Source organism: Eretmochelys imbricata, chromosome 1 (genome assembly GCF_965152235.1).
Source record: "Eretmochelys imbricata isolate rEreImb1 chromosome 1, rEreImb1.hap1, whole genome shotgun sequence".
Classification (NCBI taxonomy): Eukaryota; Metazoa; Chordata; order Testudines; family Cheloniidae; genus Eretmochelys; species Eretmochelys imbricata.
Genome location: NC_135572.1, coordinates 136,110,177 through 136,129,268, shown reverse-complemented (window position 1 = coordinate 136,129,268; position 19,092 = coordinate 136,110,177). Strand labels below are relative to the sequence as shown.

At 40.2% G+C, this 19,092-nt stretch overlaps 1 protein-coding gene across 4 annotated transcripts in view; it reads right to left on the bottom strand.

The window, feature by feature from the left end:
- Nucleotides 1-1,545: 1,545 nt before the first annotated feature.
- The window catches only part of PRPS2 (phosphoribosyl pyrophosphate synthetase 2), a 40,956-nt gene continuing 23,409 nt past the window's right edge, over nucleotides 1,546-19,092 (bottom strand). For 3 of the 4 annotated variants that reach the window (XM_077815690.1, XM_077815699.1, XM_077815707.1), the window contains 4 exons: nucleotides 18,583-18,707; nucleotides 14,056-14,229; nucleotides 6,919-7,078; nucleotides 1,546-3,859 (listed from right to left, as the gene is read on the bottom strand). In XM_077815690.1, coding sequence (XP_077671816.1) covers nucleotides 3,767-3,859; nucleotides 6,919-7,078; nucleotides 14,056-14,229; nucleotides 18,583-18,707 — 552 coding nt within the window. In that variant the 3' untranslated portion in view covers nucleotides 1,546-3,766. Of the gene's footprint in view, nucleotides 3,860-6,918; nucleotides 7,079-14,055; nucleotides 14,230-18,173; nucleotides 18,325-18,582; nucleotides 18,708-19,092 lie in introns of all 4 variants that reach the window. The other variant, XM_077815717.1, reaches the window with a different exon arrangement.

Here is a 19,092-nt window from a genome sequence, read left to right as displayed (position 1 = left end):
AGAAGGCTGTTCTCCTCTGTGGCTGACTAGCTATGGAACAGATAAAGGTTACAGCCGCAGGAGTAATCTCAGTTTTAAAGTGCAGAGACTTGCCAGAGTTTCTACCCACATAACGTGGCTAAGTGGATAAGGCTTGGATCTCCTATATTAGAGACCTGAGCTCTGTTCCCAACTCTGCCAGAAACATTTATTGTACACTTACTGTTATTCCTGGTTTTAAAAAAAAAAAAAAGGTAGGCTGATACTTTGCCTTTTTTGCAAGCACCCGGATATTTAGAACATCAGCCCTTGCCCTCGGCTATTCAACAGAGTACTGTGCTCCTGTCTGGTGTCGCTTGTCTCACACAAGGCTGGTTGATGTAGAACAGGGGTGGGCAAACTTTTTGGCCTGAGGGCCACATTGGGGTTACAAAACTGTATGGAGGGCTGGGTAGGGAAAGCTGTGCCTCCCCAAACAGCCTGGCCCCCGCACCCATCCATCCCCTCCCACTTCCCACCCCTGACTGCCTCCCTCAGAACTCCCAACCATCCAACTGCCCCCTGCTCTCTGTCCCCTGACTGCCCCCCCAGAACTCCCTGCCCCTTATCCAACCATCCCGCTCCCTACGCCTTTATCATGCTGCTCACAGCAGCGGGACTGGCAGTCACACTGCCCAGCTGGAGCCAGCCACACCGCTGTGCTGCCCAGAGCGCTTGCAGTGCAGCAAGCTGAGGCTGTGGTGGGGACAGCAGGGGAGGGGCTGGGGACTAGCCTCCCCAGCTGGGAGCTCAGGGGCTGGGCAGGACAGTCCCACGGGCCATAGTTTGCCCACCTCTGATGTAGAGCTTAAAAGATATGAATATTGTTACTGGGACTTTACAGGCAACTACAGTGCCAAGGCTGCTGATACTTAGTAACAGAGTGCTGCCCCATATTTGTTGTGAGAAGGCCTCTCATGCTGCTGGCCAATATCCATAAGAACAGCGACCTGTATTTGTATGCAGACCTCTTCAACTACCCACCAGCTGGCCTGTCTTCTAGATGCATTTTATGGTAATTTACACCACCAAAGGACATGACAGTGGAATCAGCTTGGCGTAATGAGTGGTCAATGACTGTTCTTAATCACTCTTGTCATTGACCCACCCAGTAAGAAAAATGTTAGTGAGTAAAACTATTTCCCCCCGCCCCACACCTAACATCAGAAACAAAGGAACCATTTTTGCTGAAAAAAACTTTAAAATGCATAACCTGAGAAGCAAAAATGGCCCCTGTTCACATAGGTTTAATCAGATACCCAATAATGATAATTTAAATGTTACTGTAACTATTTCCGTGCTTGTCAGAGCATTTGAAGAGGGAGAAGGATGAACCTATTATGAAGGTCTGCACAAATTGAGGGCTGGCTTGTTTTGGTGTCTAGGATGGCTGGGCACAGTTTGTAAGCAGGTCTTGGAAGAATACCACTGCCTATATTTTCCACCCATCCTCCATCCCCAACTCAGTACTTGTAATAAGTGGTCTCCATAAACCAGTGCAACAAAAGAAAATAAGAAAACAACCTGTAAACACAAGCAGTTTTAAGATTTATTAATAATACTTGAGCATAGTAGTGGCAAAACAGTTCAACATTTCATTTGTAACAGAGCCCTGATCTGCAGAGCAAGATAACAGTTATTGTCTATGGTACTACATATACTAGCAAAAGAAGAGGTAAGTTAAAAGAAAGTTTGGTATGATCATGGCTAATCAGTCAGTTTTGGGGTAGACTTAACTGCAATGTGATAAAGCTAGAAATCTCTAAAATTAAGACTACAAGAGGTTAAATAATTCTCTATAAAACCTTTTCTGCAGCAGGTAGGCAACAAATTCATCCGGTCACAATACAAGATTTGAAAATTAAACCAGGGCTAGAAGTTCTCAGTAGACAGACACCTGAATTGCATTTTCTTTGGATTACTAACATGGATGTGCTCTCCACCACTATTCTTCTCCTTACGGATTAAAAAAATCCACTTGACTGCTTTTAATCCCTAAAAGGGGTGGCATACCCAAACTAAATCAGACTTAGAATTAGGTAAACACTGGACTAGAACATTAGACTGCCTAAGATGCAACAGAAAAAGCAAGCATATTTAAAAGTTATACCATAGTACGGTAAGATTGGCAGAAGTCAGTTTTTTTGGGGGGAATCCCCACAATAAAACAATTAAGAGACTCATTTCTACGATATGGAAAATGAAACTGTAATTAACTACATCAGGTGGAAAACTGGATATCCTCCCATGAACTAGGTGTATGAATGTTATCTTAGCTCAACTGAAGCTCTCTATGCTTTTAGGTTGTCAAGTCCCTTTAGAACTTGGAGTTGTAATCTTCAAGAGTAAGAATTTTGATTTAGTCATAAACCTGTAAAATTTCTAAAGGAATTTACCAACAGTACTTAAGGATAAGGCTCTCAACATTTTAGTTGCAAACTTATTTTCACAATGGTTTTTGCTCCTTTGTTACTGAGTAACTAAGACTGTTGAGCAACCAGACCACTCAGTTAGCTGCACAACAATGAAGATCTCACCTAACAGAATGGTCAAGCTCCACTGTCTGCAATGAGGTGGGAAAGCTTTAAGAAATGTTTTACTATACCACTAATACTAGTGACCACTAAAATTTACATGTTAACAGATGTATTAACATAACAGGTTTGGCTGACATGTCAAATACTGAACTATGAACAGGAAAACTGAAAACTGCAGCTGAGCAACATAGAGCAGAACAGAATGATATAGTGCAATGAACTTTCCAGAGGGGAAAAAAAGAGAACCCATTTTACACACATACACAATCACTGTTTGAACTTTGGAATTTCATACGCTCCAAAATGTAGCACACTGAATATACTGTGTCAATAGTTCACTTTAATTGCGTTATGGAAGTCTCAAATTTTTGTTGAAAAGACCTACAAAGTGACAGACTCATGGTCAAAACTGAAGATGTAAATAAAGATCAAACTTTAGCAAGGCCAAGGTATACATACAAGTTGCCTATAATTGACACATTTCATTCCAAACGAAGCGTAACATTTTGAAACTACCATATGCAGAGAAATGGTGGCTGTGGTCCCAGCTTCAGAGATTAGACATTTGAAGCAGTAGTTTAGTAGGAAGAGAGCACAAGCAACTAATCTCTAATCTACAGTTATGCTGACCCCACAAAAAGTGAACTTGCCCAGCAATTTTTAATCATGAGGTATATGAAGTAGGTGGGCATCAAGCTACCACAGAATATCTGTCAAGTTAAAAGAAAGAAAATATTTTACTGTTATTTGACCCTTTTTCCAACGTTCAGTTAACAGCCTAGACAAAGGTTCAGTATCACACAGCAGGAGAACTACATCATTGCCCATCCAACTTATTAAATATAAACTAAATATGAAATATTTTAAAATTGGACTACCTTTGGCAGCCCCACAAATAAAGTTTTGAAATGGTATTGACCCTCTTGCTGTAGGCAAATACAGAATCAAAAAGTTACCTGTAGGAATAAGTCACAGGTAAGTATTGAAGCCTCCCCTTCAAAATCCTCAAGTGTATTCATAAGAGATTTTGCAAAATGGAGTTGTATTGCCCATTTACAATGAACAAAGATTAATTAGAAAACAAAAACATCTTTAAGTATGTAAGAGCTGAAGCTTTTTACCAAGAGAGTCATCTCATTGTTGAGTCGCATTATTTAAAAAAAAACAGTGACAGTGAACACAGCCAATAGGAAACCACTGATCTCTTGCAGTTATAGTGGAACATGGCTGAACAGATAGGACACGGATTCACCATTGTGTGTTCTTCGGATTGCCTCAGCCAGAATCATGGAAATGTCAATAACCTAAAAGCAATCAAGAAAATACGATTTACTATACCACTAACACTAGCGACCATTAGAATTTACAGCATCTTTCTTCTAAGGAACTCAAAGTGCTTTACAAACATTAACTAGATAAACCTCACTTGTGAGGACTGCTTACTATATCTATTTTAAAAATTGATGAACTGTGCACTAAGAGATTAATCCAAAACTACACAGCAAGGAATACAATCCAAGTTTCCTGACCATTTTAGCCACTAGATGGCAATGTCTCCTTGAAAGAATTCTAACAGAACTACAAATCTTTACTGCAAGTCTTGTTTCTGTTAATACCAAATTGGCTTTAGTTTATTCAATTGACTACTGTATTATATCAGAACTTAAGGTGTCTTTTGGTGCTCTCAAACTAAGTAGCTTAAAAAAACAAAACCAACCCCCCCACCCAAAACTGTACTTTCCCCAGAAGAAACTTCCAAGGGAACACCAGGCTTTTTGTGAGGTTGTCCTGAGATGCATTCAAATTTTTTGGTACAATGTAACTTCTGCAGTCTGGTATTTCATAGTTATTTTTAAACTATAACCTCAATCAATACAAGGAACAAATCAAAGGCTTCAACAGAATTATGTTAATTTCTAACATGCAAACATAACATGATGTACATTGGCAGAAAAAAAAAAAAAAGAGGATTTTAGTTTGACACACCAGTTAAACCACCCTCCCCCGCAGGAGGAGGAGAAGCTGCAGTATATGAAGTCTTTTTAAAACTGACTAGATTTCACAATGGTATTTTAAAGGGATAGCAAATTCTTCAATGTCATTTAGGAATAAGTTCTACAAACAAGACAACTGTCCAGTAAATTTGTGAACAGTATCTTCTAGGTCAGTGGCATGGGATCCTATCATCAAGAACTGATGAGACCGCTAAAAACTGAGGATGGAGTGGAGGTCAAGGATAATCTAGGCATGGCCCAATATCTAAACAAATACTTTGCCTCAGTCTTTAATAAGACTAAAGAGGATCTTAGGGATAATGGTAGCATGATAAATGGGAATGAGGATATGGAGGTAGACATCACCATATCTGAGGTAGAAGCGAAACTCAAACAGCTTAATGGGACTAAATCGGGGGGCCCAGATAATCTTCATCCAAGAATATTAAAAGAATTGGCACAAGAAATTGCAAGCCCATTAGCAAGAATTTTTAATGAATCTGTAAACTCAGGGGTTGTACCGTATGATTGGAGGATTGCTAACATAGTTCCTATTTTTAAGAAAGGGAAAAAAAGTGATCCAAGTAATTATAGGCCTGTTAGTTTGACATCTGTAGTATGCAAGGTCTTGGAAAAAATTTTGAAGGAGAAGGTAGTTAAGGACATTGAAGTCAATGGTAAATGGGACAAAATACAACATGGTTTTACAAAAGGTAGATCGTGCCAAACCAACCTGATCTCCTTCTTTGAGAAAGTAACAGATTTTTTAGATAAAGGAAACGCAGTGGATCTAATTTACTTAGATTTTAGTAAGGCGTTTGATACGGTGCCACATGGGGAATTATTAGTTAAATTGGATAAGATGGGCATCAATAGGAATATTGAAAGGTGGATAGGGAATTGGTTAAAGGGGAGACTACAACGGGTCCTACTGAAAGGTGAACTGTCAAGTTGGAGGGAGGTTACCAGTGGAGTTCCTCAGGGATCGGTTTTGGGACCAATCTTATTTAATCTTTTTATTACTGACCTGGGCACAAAAAGTGGGAGTGTGCTACTAAAGTTTGCAGATGATACAAAGCTGGGAGGTATTGCTAATTTAGAGAAGGACAGGGATACCCTACAGGAGGATCTGGATGACCTTGTAAACTGGAGTAATAGGAATAGGATGAAATTTAATAGTGAGAAGTGTAAGGTCATGCATTTAGGGATTAATAACAAGAATTTTAGTTATAAGCTAGGGACGCATCAACTAGAAGTAACGGAGGAGGAAAAGGACCTTGGAGTATTGGTTGATCATAGGATGACTATGAGCTGCCAATGTGATATGGCTGTGAAAAAAGCTAATGTCGTCTTGGGATGCATCAGGAGAGGTATTTCCAGTAGGGATAAGGAGGTTTTAGTACCGTTATATAAGGCACTGGTGAGACCTCACCTGGAGTACTGTGTGCAGTTCTGGTCTCCCATGTTTAAGAAGGATGAATTCAAACTGGAACAGGTACAGAGAAGGGCTACTAGGATGATCCGAGGAATGGAAAACTTGTCTTATGAAAGGAGACTCAGGGAGCTTGGCTTGTTTAGCCTAACTAAAAGAAGGCTGAGGGGAGATATGATTGCTCTCTATAAATATATCAGAGGGATAAATACCAGAGAGGGAGAGGAATTATTTAAACTCAGTACCAATGTGGACACAAGAACAAATGGATATAAACTGGCCACTAGGAAATTTAGATTAGAAATTAGACGAAGGTTTCTAACCATCAGAGGAGTGAAGTTTTGGAATAGCCTTCCGAGGGAAGTAGTGGGGGCAAAAGATCTATCTTGCTTTAAGATTAAACTCGATAAGTTTATGGAGGAGATGGTATGATGGGATAACATGGTTTTGGTAATTAAATATTCATGGTAAATAGGCCCAATGGCCTGTGATGGGTTTTAGATGGGGTAAGATCCAAGTTACCTGGGAAAGAATTTTCTGTAGTATCTGGCTGATGAATCTTGCCCATATGCTCAGGGTTTAGCTGATCGCCATATTTGGGGTCGGGAAGGAATTTTCCTCCAGGGCAGATTGGAAGAGGCCCTGGAGGTTTTTCGCCTTCCTCTGTAGCATGGGGCACGGGTCACTTGCTGGAGGATTCTCTGCTCCTTGAGGTCTTTAAACTACAATTTGAGGACTTCAATAGCACAGATATAGGTGTGAGGTTTTTTTTGTAGGAGTGGTGGGTGAAATTCTGTGGCCTGCGTTGTGCAGGAGGTCAGACTAGATGATCATAATGGTCCCTTCTGACCTAAATATCTATGAATCTATGAAACTGAATTCTAGATTTGCATTTTATCAAGCAGATGAAAAGCTACACCAAAAACACACACAGTACCTGAATCTTGGGACAATTTTTCATTTTCTCATCCTGTGGGATTGTGTTAGTTACTACAACAGCCTCAAATGCAGCATTATTGATCCGAGAGATAGCAGGGCCAGAGAAGATTCCATGAGTCAGAATAGCATAAACTTTAGTGGCTCCAGCAGACACTAACCTAAAAAACATGGGTCAAAAAACAGAAAAGTTTGCAATGTGTTCGAGCACAAAATTCTAGTGTTATTTAGGAAACAGCAAAACCAAAATACTCTTGATTTAAGATCCAGTTTACATATGGATTCTTCAATAGACTACAAAAAGGTAATAACTCTTGTAAAATCGTGTAGTACAGTTTTGAGCATATGCTAGCTTGTATGCATGACAAATAACACAATACCCTCGATAAAGCTTAACTTTAACACCTTTGACGTCCAGTGTATTAAAAGTGTAATTTTTATGTGTTATGAGATTATATGTGACTTCTTTAGGAGGATGGGGAATGCTAATATAATTCCTCCAGTCATCAGCCCTTTGAAGCTTGACCTGGGGAAGAGATCCATTGTCTGGCTGTTTGTTTATTCCAATGTTCTCTTTTGGTCTGCTGGTCTCCAGTACCCAGTTTGAACCATTGAAGAGACCATGAATAAATAATCTAGTGGTAAACTGACTCTCAGTTTCTCAACTTGGAAATTCCATGGTCAGGAGGGAGGGAGAGATGTGGGTCTCCACCCAACAGGTGACGGCTGGGGAGCCAGAACCCTAGAGTGGGTGCCCCTGCTGGACCCCTGCGGGGAAAGCACAGGTGCAGTTGCCCTGAACTGCGTCAGTATGAATATTAGGAAAGGCTGACCAAAAATACATCCCAGTGAGCTTGCTACACTACACTTGCTGGTGAATAATTGTGAACTAAGTCAATGGGTGTCAGCAGCTATTGTGATGATCTAAAATAGTTACACTTTAAATCCAGGTTAGTCTACAGTCTGAATTTCAGTACCTATTTTTTAAGTTTAAACCAAGTAGATTGCTGAAGATCCAACTTACTTGAACTGATATATAAACTATTTAGAAATGGACATTTTCAAACATCTGTGATGATTACTTGAGATATGGGCTACATCTTTATTGTCCCCTGTGACTCAATTATGTTTGGAAACAATGAAGAAAGGACATAATTCTTTCCAAGCTTCAAATTTGGGGATAGAAAAAAGGGAAAAAAAATAAACAGAAGTCACAGGATAAGAGTATTGCTTTACTGAACTCCTCAAATCAGCTAAAAGTGACATCTATTTGTGCAGGTCAGGATCTTCCTCCTGTTAATGCATTACAGTTTTCACTCTATTGAACTTTTGACAATTAGGCCCCATCTCATCTCTCTACAGGAGAGGAACCAGGAAACAAGACGTATAACAGTTTTTAGTATCCATAAAGGGATAAAGCAGTGCCTCCTTGTTATCTAGATGCAGTCTGGGATGGAAGACAGGCAAGTGAATGGGTAATAGGTCTTCCCAGGGTCCCAATATGGCCAACGAGGAGGCGAATAAGGCATAGGAAGTGGCATCCGGGGTGCTGGTACCAGCAAGCTGTTGGTGGTAATTGTGGGTCATGAGTAGTTGCAGCTTTACCAGAGGCTTCTGGAAGGGGCCTCTATAGAAGTGAAGGGAGAATCCTGAATTGACACTTGAGACTCCGAGGCAAGGTCTTTACCAGAATCCTCTTCCTCAAGCTCAGTCTGGAATGGTGGAGTGCCAGGAGAGATCTGAGGTGAAACCATTAGTACCAAGTGAACTTTAGGTGATCTCAATGTCCTCTGCGTCGACAGCACATTGATGCTGAGGAGCAGAGAATTGGACATCTCTGATATAGCCAGGTCCTGGGGAAAAAAAACTCCTGAGGTACCAAGAGTGTGATCAGTAAAGAGCCTGCAGTCTGCACCAAGGTGATTGGGGCCGAAGGCACTGATGGTACCGCAAGTCTCAGGGTGCTCAGAGGGAAGCACAGTCAGAACTCCATGTTTCTTTGGTACTGAGAAAGTTCTTCTTGGCACCTCGATCCATTAAGGGTACCAATGATCTCTCCAGGCACGAGTCTTTCAGTCTAGCTATGCTCTGGGTAACAGAGGAACCAGTAATCTCACTGATACATGATTGGTGAGCCAATGGCACCACAGCAGCTGAAAATACGGATGACCTTGGCTTTTAGAGGTAGATTATCTACCTAGTGTGCTAGAGGCATATTCCTTTGACAGGAGTCTTGGGTCTTCCTCTTAAGAGCCCTGGAGGTGTGGGCCTCAGAGGCAGCAGACTTACTCAGAAACAGGAGGTGCCTTTGACTAGGTCAGAAGCCAGGCAGAGAGAGCTGTCCATCAGGAGATGAAGCCTTCTCTGTTTTTTCTGCCTCTTGATTTTAGTGCCAGACAAAACTTGCACTTCTGTACAACATGTGATTCCCTGAGGTAACGATGCAGTGGGAGTGCCTGTTGCCAACCAGGATCTCCTCCAGGCATGATAAACATTTGAAGCCAGCCAAACATTTAACCTCCCAGTAAAGCAGAACTAAATACAATGAAAAATTTTTTTAAAGTATATTTTTCTTTTTAATAAGAAGCTATACTATTACTACTTAGTAACTAATGAAACTTTAGCCTCTTTTTATTTTTCCTTATTAATAGTTTAAGTTGAGGAAATCTCAACGGGACAACTGCCAGACTTCTGTCTCAGGCCGAGGTGGTAGAGAAGGAATTGAGGGTGGCTCACCCATAAAATGCTATAACAGAACGGCACAGGGCACAAGACTGACTAAAAGCATGCACAGACCAAACGGACACTGCTAGAAGTCTCTGATCAAAGGAGCAGGGGGCATTTGTGCACCAGAGTGGAACACCCTAGGGATGCCACTCAAAGAAGAACTGGATCAGACAGAATCATTTAGCTACTGGATTCAAGTTTTAGAACTGCAGATGGTATTTTTGTAAGTTTGATGGGTAGGAGATAGGAAGAAGACTCTACCAATTCCTCTACACTGTTAGAGGCAAACACCACATCTGAGACTAGGAGCCATAGTCTTGCTAAGTGATTCTTGCTTCAGTCAATTAATTAGAACAGAATCATAGGACTGTAAGGGACCTCAAGAGGCCATCTAATCCAGTCCCCTGCACTCATGGCAAGACTAAGTATTACCTGGATCATCTTTGACAGGTACTTGTCAAATATATACTCAGGTGCAGTCCACTGGCCTGGCCCCTCCCAATTACTCCTTATGGAGCTGTGACGTTATTGACATGAAGTGTGACCGTAGAGATCATTGTTGCAACCAAGGTCCTATAGTTGCATCAAATCTTGTACAAAGGAGGTCAAGTAAGGTGTCTAAGAAAAGGTCGTAATTTGCTGGTTATGATTATGCTGTCTGTATGTGTGTATCATTTTTGTATTTGAAGTTATAAATATTGGCTATGTACTTGTATCTCAGTGTGTTTGATTTTAAGTAGTATCAGAAGCATTTGGTCAGCTTCTGAGAATGGGCACTTAGTTACTCAGGATAGTCCTATCAAGAAACACTGACAATGGACCTTGGGAGACTCCAATCTACATCCGAGTAACCTTTGTGGGAATGTTCAAGGTAGCAATGGCTGCCACCTGCAAACTGAGTCATGCATAAACATGTGACTTGCCATGTGACTCCAAACTCCATCTTGCTGCTGTGATTTTCCACAGTAAGAACTAAGGGGTTTCCTTCCACATGGCAGAGGATATAAAAGGCTCTGAAAACCCCTCCATTTAAGTCTTCAATCCTGCTTCTGACCTCTGGAGGAACTGTGCTTGAAACTGAAGCTCTGAACAACACATCCAAGCTGGGATGTTTGTACTCCAGAGACTTAACTGGCTTAAAATCAGCAGTAATCCCATCAAGCCCGAAACAAACCAGAACTGGGAAGGAAAGATAGCTCAGTGGTTTGAGCATCTGCCTGCTAAACCCAGGGTTGAGAGTTCAATCCTTGAGGGGGCCATTTAGGGATCTGAGGCAAAAATTGGGATTTGTCTTGCTTTCAGCAGGGGGTTGGACCAGATGACCTCCTGAGGTCCCTGCCAACCATGATATTCTATGAACTAAGAACTTTGCAATTGTTGTGTGTATTTGATTCCATGTAACCAATTTTAACTCTCATCTATATTTCTTTTTTTATGAATAAACCTTTAGATTTTAGATTCTAAATGATTGGCAACAGCGTAATTTGTGGGTAAGATCTGACTTCTGTATTGACCTGGGTCTGGGGCTTTGTCCTTTGGGATCAGGAGAACCATTTCTCTTTTCTGGGGTATTGGTTTTCATAAGCATTCACCCCCTTACAGAGTGGTGCTGGTGGTGATACTGGCAAAATGGAGCATCTGAAGGAATTGCCTGTATGACTTCTGGTTAGCCAGTGGGGTAAAACCGAAGTCCCATCTGTTTGGCTGGTTTGGTGTGCCTTAGTGAAGGACCGACCCCCCAGCCTTGGGCTGTGACTGTTCTGCTCTAAGCAATTTGTCCTGAATTGATGGTCAGTAGCATCCCGCCAAAGGCTGCTTTGTTACAGGAGTAACAACTTGATTCATCACACTCTTTCTAGAGATGGCAAGACAGACACTACAGTTCTGTCTATTTAAATACACTGACAATAGATTAAAAACAAAGCTAGCTGAAAACCTGGTTTGTCAAGACAAAGCCCTTTCCATCTGCTTAGTCAGGATAAGAACCATTTTTTCAGTCAGTACTGACCCCTTTCGAATAAGGGGTGGAAAAGTAAGTTAATTAGCTTTGTTTTTAGACGTTTGTATTACCGAGTATCTGAAGTGAGCTAGAAAATGCAAAATAAACCTTTGCATTACATATCATATTGAAAAGAATTATGGTTTTGCACATTACAGATATTTATTCACAATGGTCTTCAGAAAAATCTTGTGAATTTGGAAGAAGTAAACTCTAAAAGCTCCATCTGATTTACTCAGCCTAAAAAGAATGGTGGCTAGGTATATAAGGAGAGCACCTCTTTGAGCTGTAACTCTAAACTAGAGCAGAGGTCCTTTCCCAGAATTGTTGCATTAGATGAAGCAGGATTTCTAATAGTCAAAACAAAACCAAATTATTTTTCCTTGAGAATTCTTCTAAGTGTTTTTCACACCACACTATCATTTATTATTTGTATCCTAAGAACATAAGAACGGCCATACTGGGTCAGACCAACGGTCCATCTAGTCCAGTAACCTGTCTTCGGACAGTGGCCAATGGTTCAGAGTGAATGAACAGAACAGGTAATCACTCTGCTGCCCATTCCTAGCATCTGGCAAACACAGGCTAGGAACTTCAGAGCATGGTTTTGCATCACTGCCCATCCTGGCTAATAGCCATTGACAGACCTATCCTCCATCAACTTAGCTAGTTCTTTTTTGAACCCGGTTATAGTCTTGCCTTCACAACATCCTCTGGCAAAGAGTTCCACAGGTTGACTGTATATTGTGTGAAGAAATACTTCCTTGTGTGAGTTTTAAACCTGCTGCCTATTAATTTCATTTGACCTCTAGTTCTTTGTTATGAGAAGGAGTAAACAACAACATTTCCTTATTTACTTTCTCCACACCAGTCATGATTTTATAGATCTCTATCATATCCCCTCTTAGTTGTCTCTTTTCCAAGCTGAAAAGCCCCAGCAGTCTTAATCCCTACTCATACAGAAGCGTTCCATACCCCTAATCCTTTTTCTTGCCCTTTTCTGTACCTTTTCCAATTCCAATATATCTTTGAGATGGCGTGACCAGATCTGTACATGGTATTCAAGATGTGGGTATATCAGGGGTTCTCACACTGTGGGTTGTGAGGTTATTACGTGGGAGGTCGTGAGCCATCAGCTCTCAAAACCGTGCTTCTTCTCCAGCATTTATAAGTATCAAATATAAAAAAAAAAGGTATTTTTCATTTGGGGGGGGCGAAACGGGCGCACACTCACAGGTTTATTGTGTGAAAGGGTCACCAATGCAAAAGTTTGAGAACCACTGATTTATATGGAGGCAATATGGATATTTTTTGTCTGATTATCTATCCCTTTCTTAATGATTCCCAACATGGTTAGCTTTTTTGACTGCCTCTGCATATTGAGTTGATGTTTTCAGAGATCTATCCACAATGACCCCAAAATCTGAGTGGTAAAAGCTAATTTACACCCCATCGCTTTATATATAGTAATAGCAAAGGCTCCTAAGAGGGGTCTGTTCTGCTAGGTGTCCTATAAACACACAGGAAAAAAGCTGCCCTGCTCTGCTGAATTTATAGCCTGAGGTCCCAATCCTGCAAATTTTTAAGCATGAGTAACTTTATGCATGTGAGTAGTTTCACTGACTTATGCTATGCATGGAAGTATTGCTCAGGGAGAGCGTTTGACACCTCACTGAAGAGCATTAAAAGCCATGACAAAGCAATCTAGGGCCACTGACTCTCCCCATGTACTGGCCTACCATCATGGAACAATAGTTCCTCTATACAGGAGCCCACAAGAAGGGGCAAGAACTCCTTGTGTGGTGGGAGCAGATAGCACCATGAGGCTCTATTTAAGAGAGAGAGTGAGGTTGTGGTCTGTGCACGGGGGTTTGACCTTCACCAATCTGAAAAGGACTTGCCAGAGGGACTCTGCAATCTGAAATGCAGACAGACCTTAGATTCCTGGAAGGGGTCGGATCAGACTCGGGCAAAGTTTATGCCAGAACTTCTATTTTCAAAGATTTATAATTCTCACATACTTTAAATGTAAAGCCACTGTGATTAAGACATTTCTTTGCTAAGCCTATGTTCCTTGCTTTTCTGCTACGTTGTCCTTGAAGGGGTCAAACTAGAAACTCAAATCACAGGCTAGGCAGAGCTCTAAGAGCATGTATAAGCAACTAGGGAGCTTGGTAGGTCTCAGACACTGATTTTGAGGGTGATGGCACTCCAGGTCCCAAGGAAGAAGTCAGACATGAGGTTTGAGGCTAAAAGTGTGCCCTACAGACCTAGAAAAAAAAAAAAAACTAGACACTATCCAGACCCAACAGAAATGGAAGCATGGGGGGAGTGGACCAAGCAATTTGGCCAGCTTGCAACAGACTGGTGACTATACACTGGGGTATGGGGTCAATTTGGAACAATACTTACTTGTCTGCTGCATGACATATTGTGCCACATGTGTCAGCCATGTCATCGACAAGAATAGCTATCCTATCTTTCACATCACCAACCAAGACCATTCTGTCCACTTCATTAGCTTTCTTTCTTTCCTTGTGAATCAGAGCAAATTCAACATTCAGTCGATCTGCGATTGAAGTAACCCTAAGTTGTAAGAAAGATTCAAACATGTTTTAAAATACACTTTTCAGAAACAAGAGGAAAAGAAATTGCATGTGCCTGCTGTAGAAATAACGGTCTTTATATTTGAAGAAAAAAGTTCACACACACCAAAAACAACATTTTAAAATATCACAAAATATTGATGTGGGTAGTAGCACCAGTGCTGCTCTTCTGTAAGCAATGGGGCTTACAGCCACAGTAGCATAAGACATCCAAAAATCATTCTTCCAGATGTATGAGGGTTTTTTTTTCTTTTGGACTGACTAATTTTCAGGCACTGAACTCCTTCCTTACAGAAGGTCACTATTCAAATATATTTAATGAGAACAAGAATGTTTAGCCATATTTGGGGCACATAGAATTAATAATCCACTAGTGCTTTTATATGGATGGAGAAGAGTATTCATCACTTCAAAATGTTTTTTGGCATTGACCCTTTACACTGGGGATCTGGAAAAAATACAGATCAGTTATTATTTCTCACTACCCATCCTCCTCCCCACCCAGACACCCCAAACAGAATTTAAGTCAGTAGTTCAGTTATAATATATTAAGTTTATAATTTAACATGGTCTACTCATATTTGTATTATAAAGATATATATTTAAAGGTTTACTACAAAGCATTGTAAAATCAGAGAACTGGCCTTGAGCACAATCCAAACAACTAACTGTTTAAAGCCTAGTGCTACAAGCAGACTTTGCAATACATCAAGCCCTGATGTCCCCCTAATATGAAGGCAACAGGCCTTTCTTCTTGTAGTGCTGAAAAAGAGCAAAGACATTGTGGGGTAGTGAAAACAAATTTAGATGGCCTTTCCAAAAGAAAGACTACTCTCTAGGGGACATCTGGGTTGTCCTATTGCAAGAAGATGGAAAGAACAGGTTATGTTTTAATTAGGAAGTAAACTAGAAAAGCTACATGTAGTTAAGAAACCCACCTCATCAGCTAAACACCAACTTAATATTAAAGGCTAAATTTATATAGGCTGCTGACTTCAAGAAAAGGATATTTTTAAAACTAACTAAAATATTTAAGTTTGAAACAAATATTGCACAGACAAATACAGGCAAGTAAAAGTTTAGGTTTGTTAGTATCTTGTTGGCAAGTGCTATGCATACACAATACATGCCAACTATTCAAAAGCTTCTAGTACAGTGGTTCTCGACCACAGGTCTGGGGCCACCCTGGGGGGCTGTGAGCAGGTTTCAGGGGTCTGCCAAAATAAACCAGAGAACAGGGCTAGTAGACTCGCTGGGGCCGAAGCTGAAGCCTGAGCAACTTAGCTTCATGTGAGCTCCTGTGGTGTGGTATCCCAGGCAACTGCCCTGCTTGCTATGCCCTAATGCTGGTCCTGGCTTTTAATCTATTGGATATGCAGAAAAACAGTTGTTGTGGCACAGGTGGGCTATGGAGTTTTTATAGTATGTTTGGGGGGAGAGAGCGGGGGGGCTCAGAAAGAAAAAAAGTTGAGAACCCCTGTTCGAATAGATTGTTGCAATATTTAAGCACAACTAGATGAGTTAAGTAAATTCAGAATTGAGGCTATCTATACAAAATGACATTGTATTGATAACATTAGAAAATCCTTAATATATAAAAGATCTGCACATTTAAAAATCACATTTCAACTGAAATGCATAGTACCATAGGTGGGTTTTTTAAATTAACCTTATAGTCACTTGTATATTGGAGTAAATGAGGAGGACCTGACTAATTTCATTCTCCATGTCTCTTTTCTGATGTTCAGCACTTGGTTAGTAATTCACAACATTCATCTACACACTACTTTTAATTACAAAAGATTTCATAAGATGCTAAGAGTGACCTCTTGTGGACATACTAATCTCTTCTAAAATATTAAATTCTAGCCACTGCATAACAAATTTTTGACAAGATTGATACCTTTTCATATTAAGATTGTAAAAAACTAAACTGTACTTTCCTTTAAAAGTTACACCAATATTCAATCAATCTTAAATAAAATAAAATAAAAAAAAATCAGGTCTCTCTTATGTATTAATAAAGACAGCGAGCATATAGAGGGCAATCTCAATCTTTCTGAAATAGGGACTATTCTTAAATACCACTCAAAACCACAGTTGAACCAGTATTAGAATTTAGTTTCCAGAGGGGTGTCATCTTTTAAATAAATCTCAAAATGACCTCTTTTTGACTACAATGGGATAAGTCAAAGTATTTTTACATTTTCATACACTCGAGCACATATTTTCACAACAGGTCCTGACAATGCAGGAGCACAAATAATCAACAGTAGTTTTATGCCTAACTTCAATCATAAAATATCTTTCATAGGCTGGCTAACAGACAATTGATGGGGTTGTAAGAGGAAGTGACAGAATCCAAATATTCCAAACCTTGGCAATCATATACACGTAAGCAGTGCTGTAGAAGAGTTGGTCCTTCCCTGGATATGAGAGAGACAAGCTGGGTGAGTTAATATCGGTTATTGGACCAACTTTTGTTGGTGAGGGACTCAAACTTCCAAGCTTACACAGAGCTCTTTTTCAGATCGCACCAAAAGTTGGTCCAATAACTGATATTACCTCACCCAGCTTGTATCCAATATCTACACAGCAAAACCCCATTTATCCAGACTAATTGGGACTGTGGCCAGCTTGAATAATCAGAATTGTGGATAAACCAGAGAATGTGAAAAATGAGACACTGCAGCGCCATCTAGCAGCCACAGGAGAGATCACCTGAGTCTGGCCCTGGAGTCCTGGTTGTTCAGTAAACATGAAGAGCCAGTTAAGGGAAGGTCTGATAAATGGGGTTCTACTGTATGCAAGTCCTTCTATCCTATCAATATTTCCAGATCTAGGTCAAGATTATTCATTAAAAAAACCCTACAACAAAAAACCCAACATGCTGCTCTTCCAATAAACTTGTGTTACTGCTAGTTATTTTTAGAAATCCACAGTTAACTGTGGAGCTTGTATAGGTAGTCCTCTGTCTCACACAGAATATAGTAATTAGCTGGGAAACATACATAAATGTCTGTCTTTCCATCTTAAAGAATAATTTCCCCCCACTTCAAGAGGCAGTGTCTGGTTACTTTACAACATGAAGATATGCTAAATACAAACAAATGTTTCTTGTAAAAAAGCAATTAATCTGATAAAATATATAAAGAAGTTTGCCAGACAGCTTCTCTCTGCCACTCCATGAATTCTACCACAAGACTGAATTGTTTCAGGCGGGGGGGGGGGGGGGGGGAGGAGAGAAGAGAGAAAGAACAAATACATCATATTGGACTGAAAAAGGAAGTCTGCCTAATTTACTAGATTATCTCTGGAATGCTTCTGACAGTCTCCCTCCAAATCTATAACTTCATTCTTCAAAATAGATTATGTACATTAAGTAGCAAAGTGAGCCCCTTCCCTTCTCTTTTTTGGCTGTTAATCATCTAAAACTTGTGACAAACATGAGGCTTTGGTCAAATCCACTTTATGGCAGTCCTTCACTGGCAATGAGAGGGACTAGATGACCTAACTATTCTCCCCCTCCCTGCCACAATCTCCAAGTTTCCAGCTGATGGGCAGGGATTTTTATCAGCAGGATGACCAACAATCTCTGCTTGAGAAGTGTCCCATCTATATGGAGTACTTTGTCACTTCACAGATAGTATGATTCAGAATTCTGACATCAATTCGTACTTGACTAGAACCAAACAAAAGATGATCTGCTGAATGAGTAATAATGGATGCCATGATTGATGTAATATTCCATTAATTAACACCTCCACATTTCCTCCCCGCCTCCCCAAGCTTTTTTAATATTTCCACCAGATTATTTTTTTGATTACACATTATTAAACTTGAGTCAATAGATTTTTAGCCAGGAATAAAACAACTCCCTGTTTTTTTTTTAAAAAAAGAAACATGACTCAAGTACGCTCTTACCTATACTCCAGCAGGTACAGTGAAAGTAGGCCACATGCTTGACTAGAGAAGGGAAATGTATGTAGCTCCAGAGAGAAGCGGGAAGAGGTGCAGTAACTGCTAAAGGAGCATGCAGCAGGAAAAGCCTCTTTCCTCCTACACAGGGTCTCAGCTAATGGAGGCCATATTCAGGGAGAGAGAAAATATTTCCTTTAGAGCACAGAAAATTCCTACATATAACTAAGCATGATCTACATTGGAAGGACTATTGTTTCATTACAATGGAACTGGAGCCATCAGCATTTACAGCCACTGCCTTATACGATTTTCAGCGATAAAACAAATAAATCAACCAAGTATGAGCAAAGTATTCCTTCCTGTGAAACAGAAATAGTTGAACTCGATGGACAATTTGTAGTTTGCACTCTACCTTTTTGCTCCACCTGCATCAGGTGAGACTATGATACAATTTCTCCATTCCAAAATATTCTCTTTAATCCATTGCAACACTGCAGGTTCTGCATACAGATTGTCCACTGGAATATCAAAGAAACCCTGAGAACAAACAGAAACACAGTTCTTAACATATATTAGCTTTCCACTACACTTTGTTTAGAATAAAATTAGAAAACAAAAAACAACCACTTGGTCAACTTAAACATGTAGGGTAGGATTTTCAAAACAGTGTTCTACACTGGCTTAATTCTGCTCTCATTGAAGTCAATAGTAAAATTCTCACTTACTTCAATGTCAGTACAGTTAGGTCAACACAAGCACTAAAATCCTGCTCATTAGCAATAAAGGGAGGGGAAAGCATCACTAATGACTTTACACTGTAAAGCCAGAAGGTAATTTTTTGTTGGGGGGAAAGAAGCCTTAAGCACATGGCCGAGAAAGTTTTTCATGAGAATAAATTTAATCTAAAAAGGAACATAAGCTA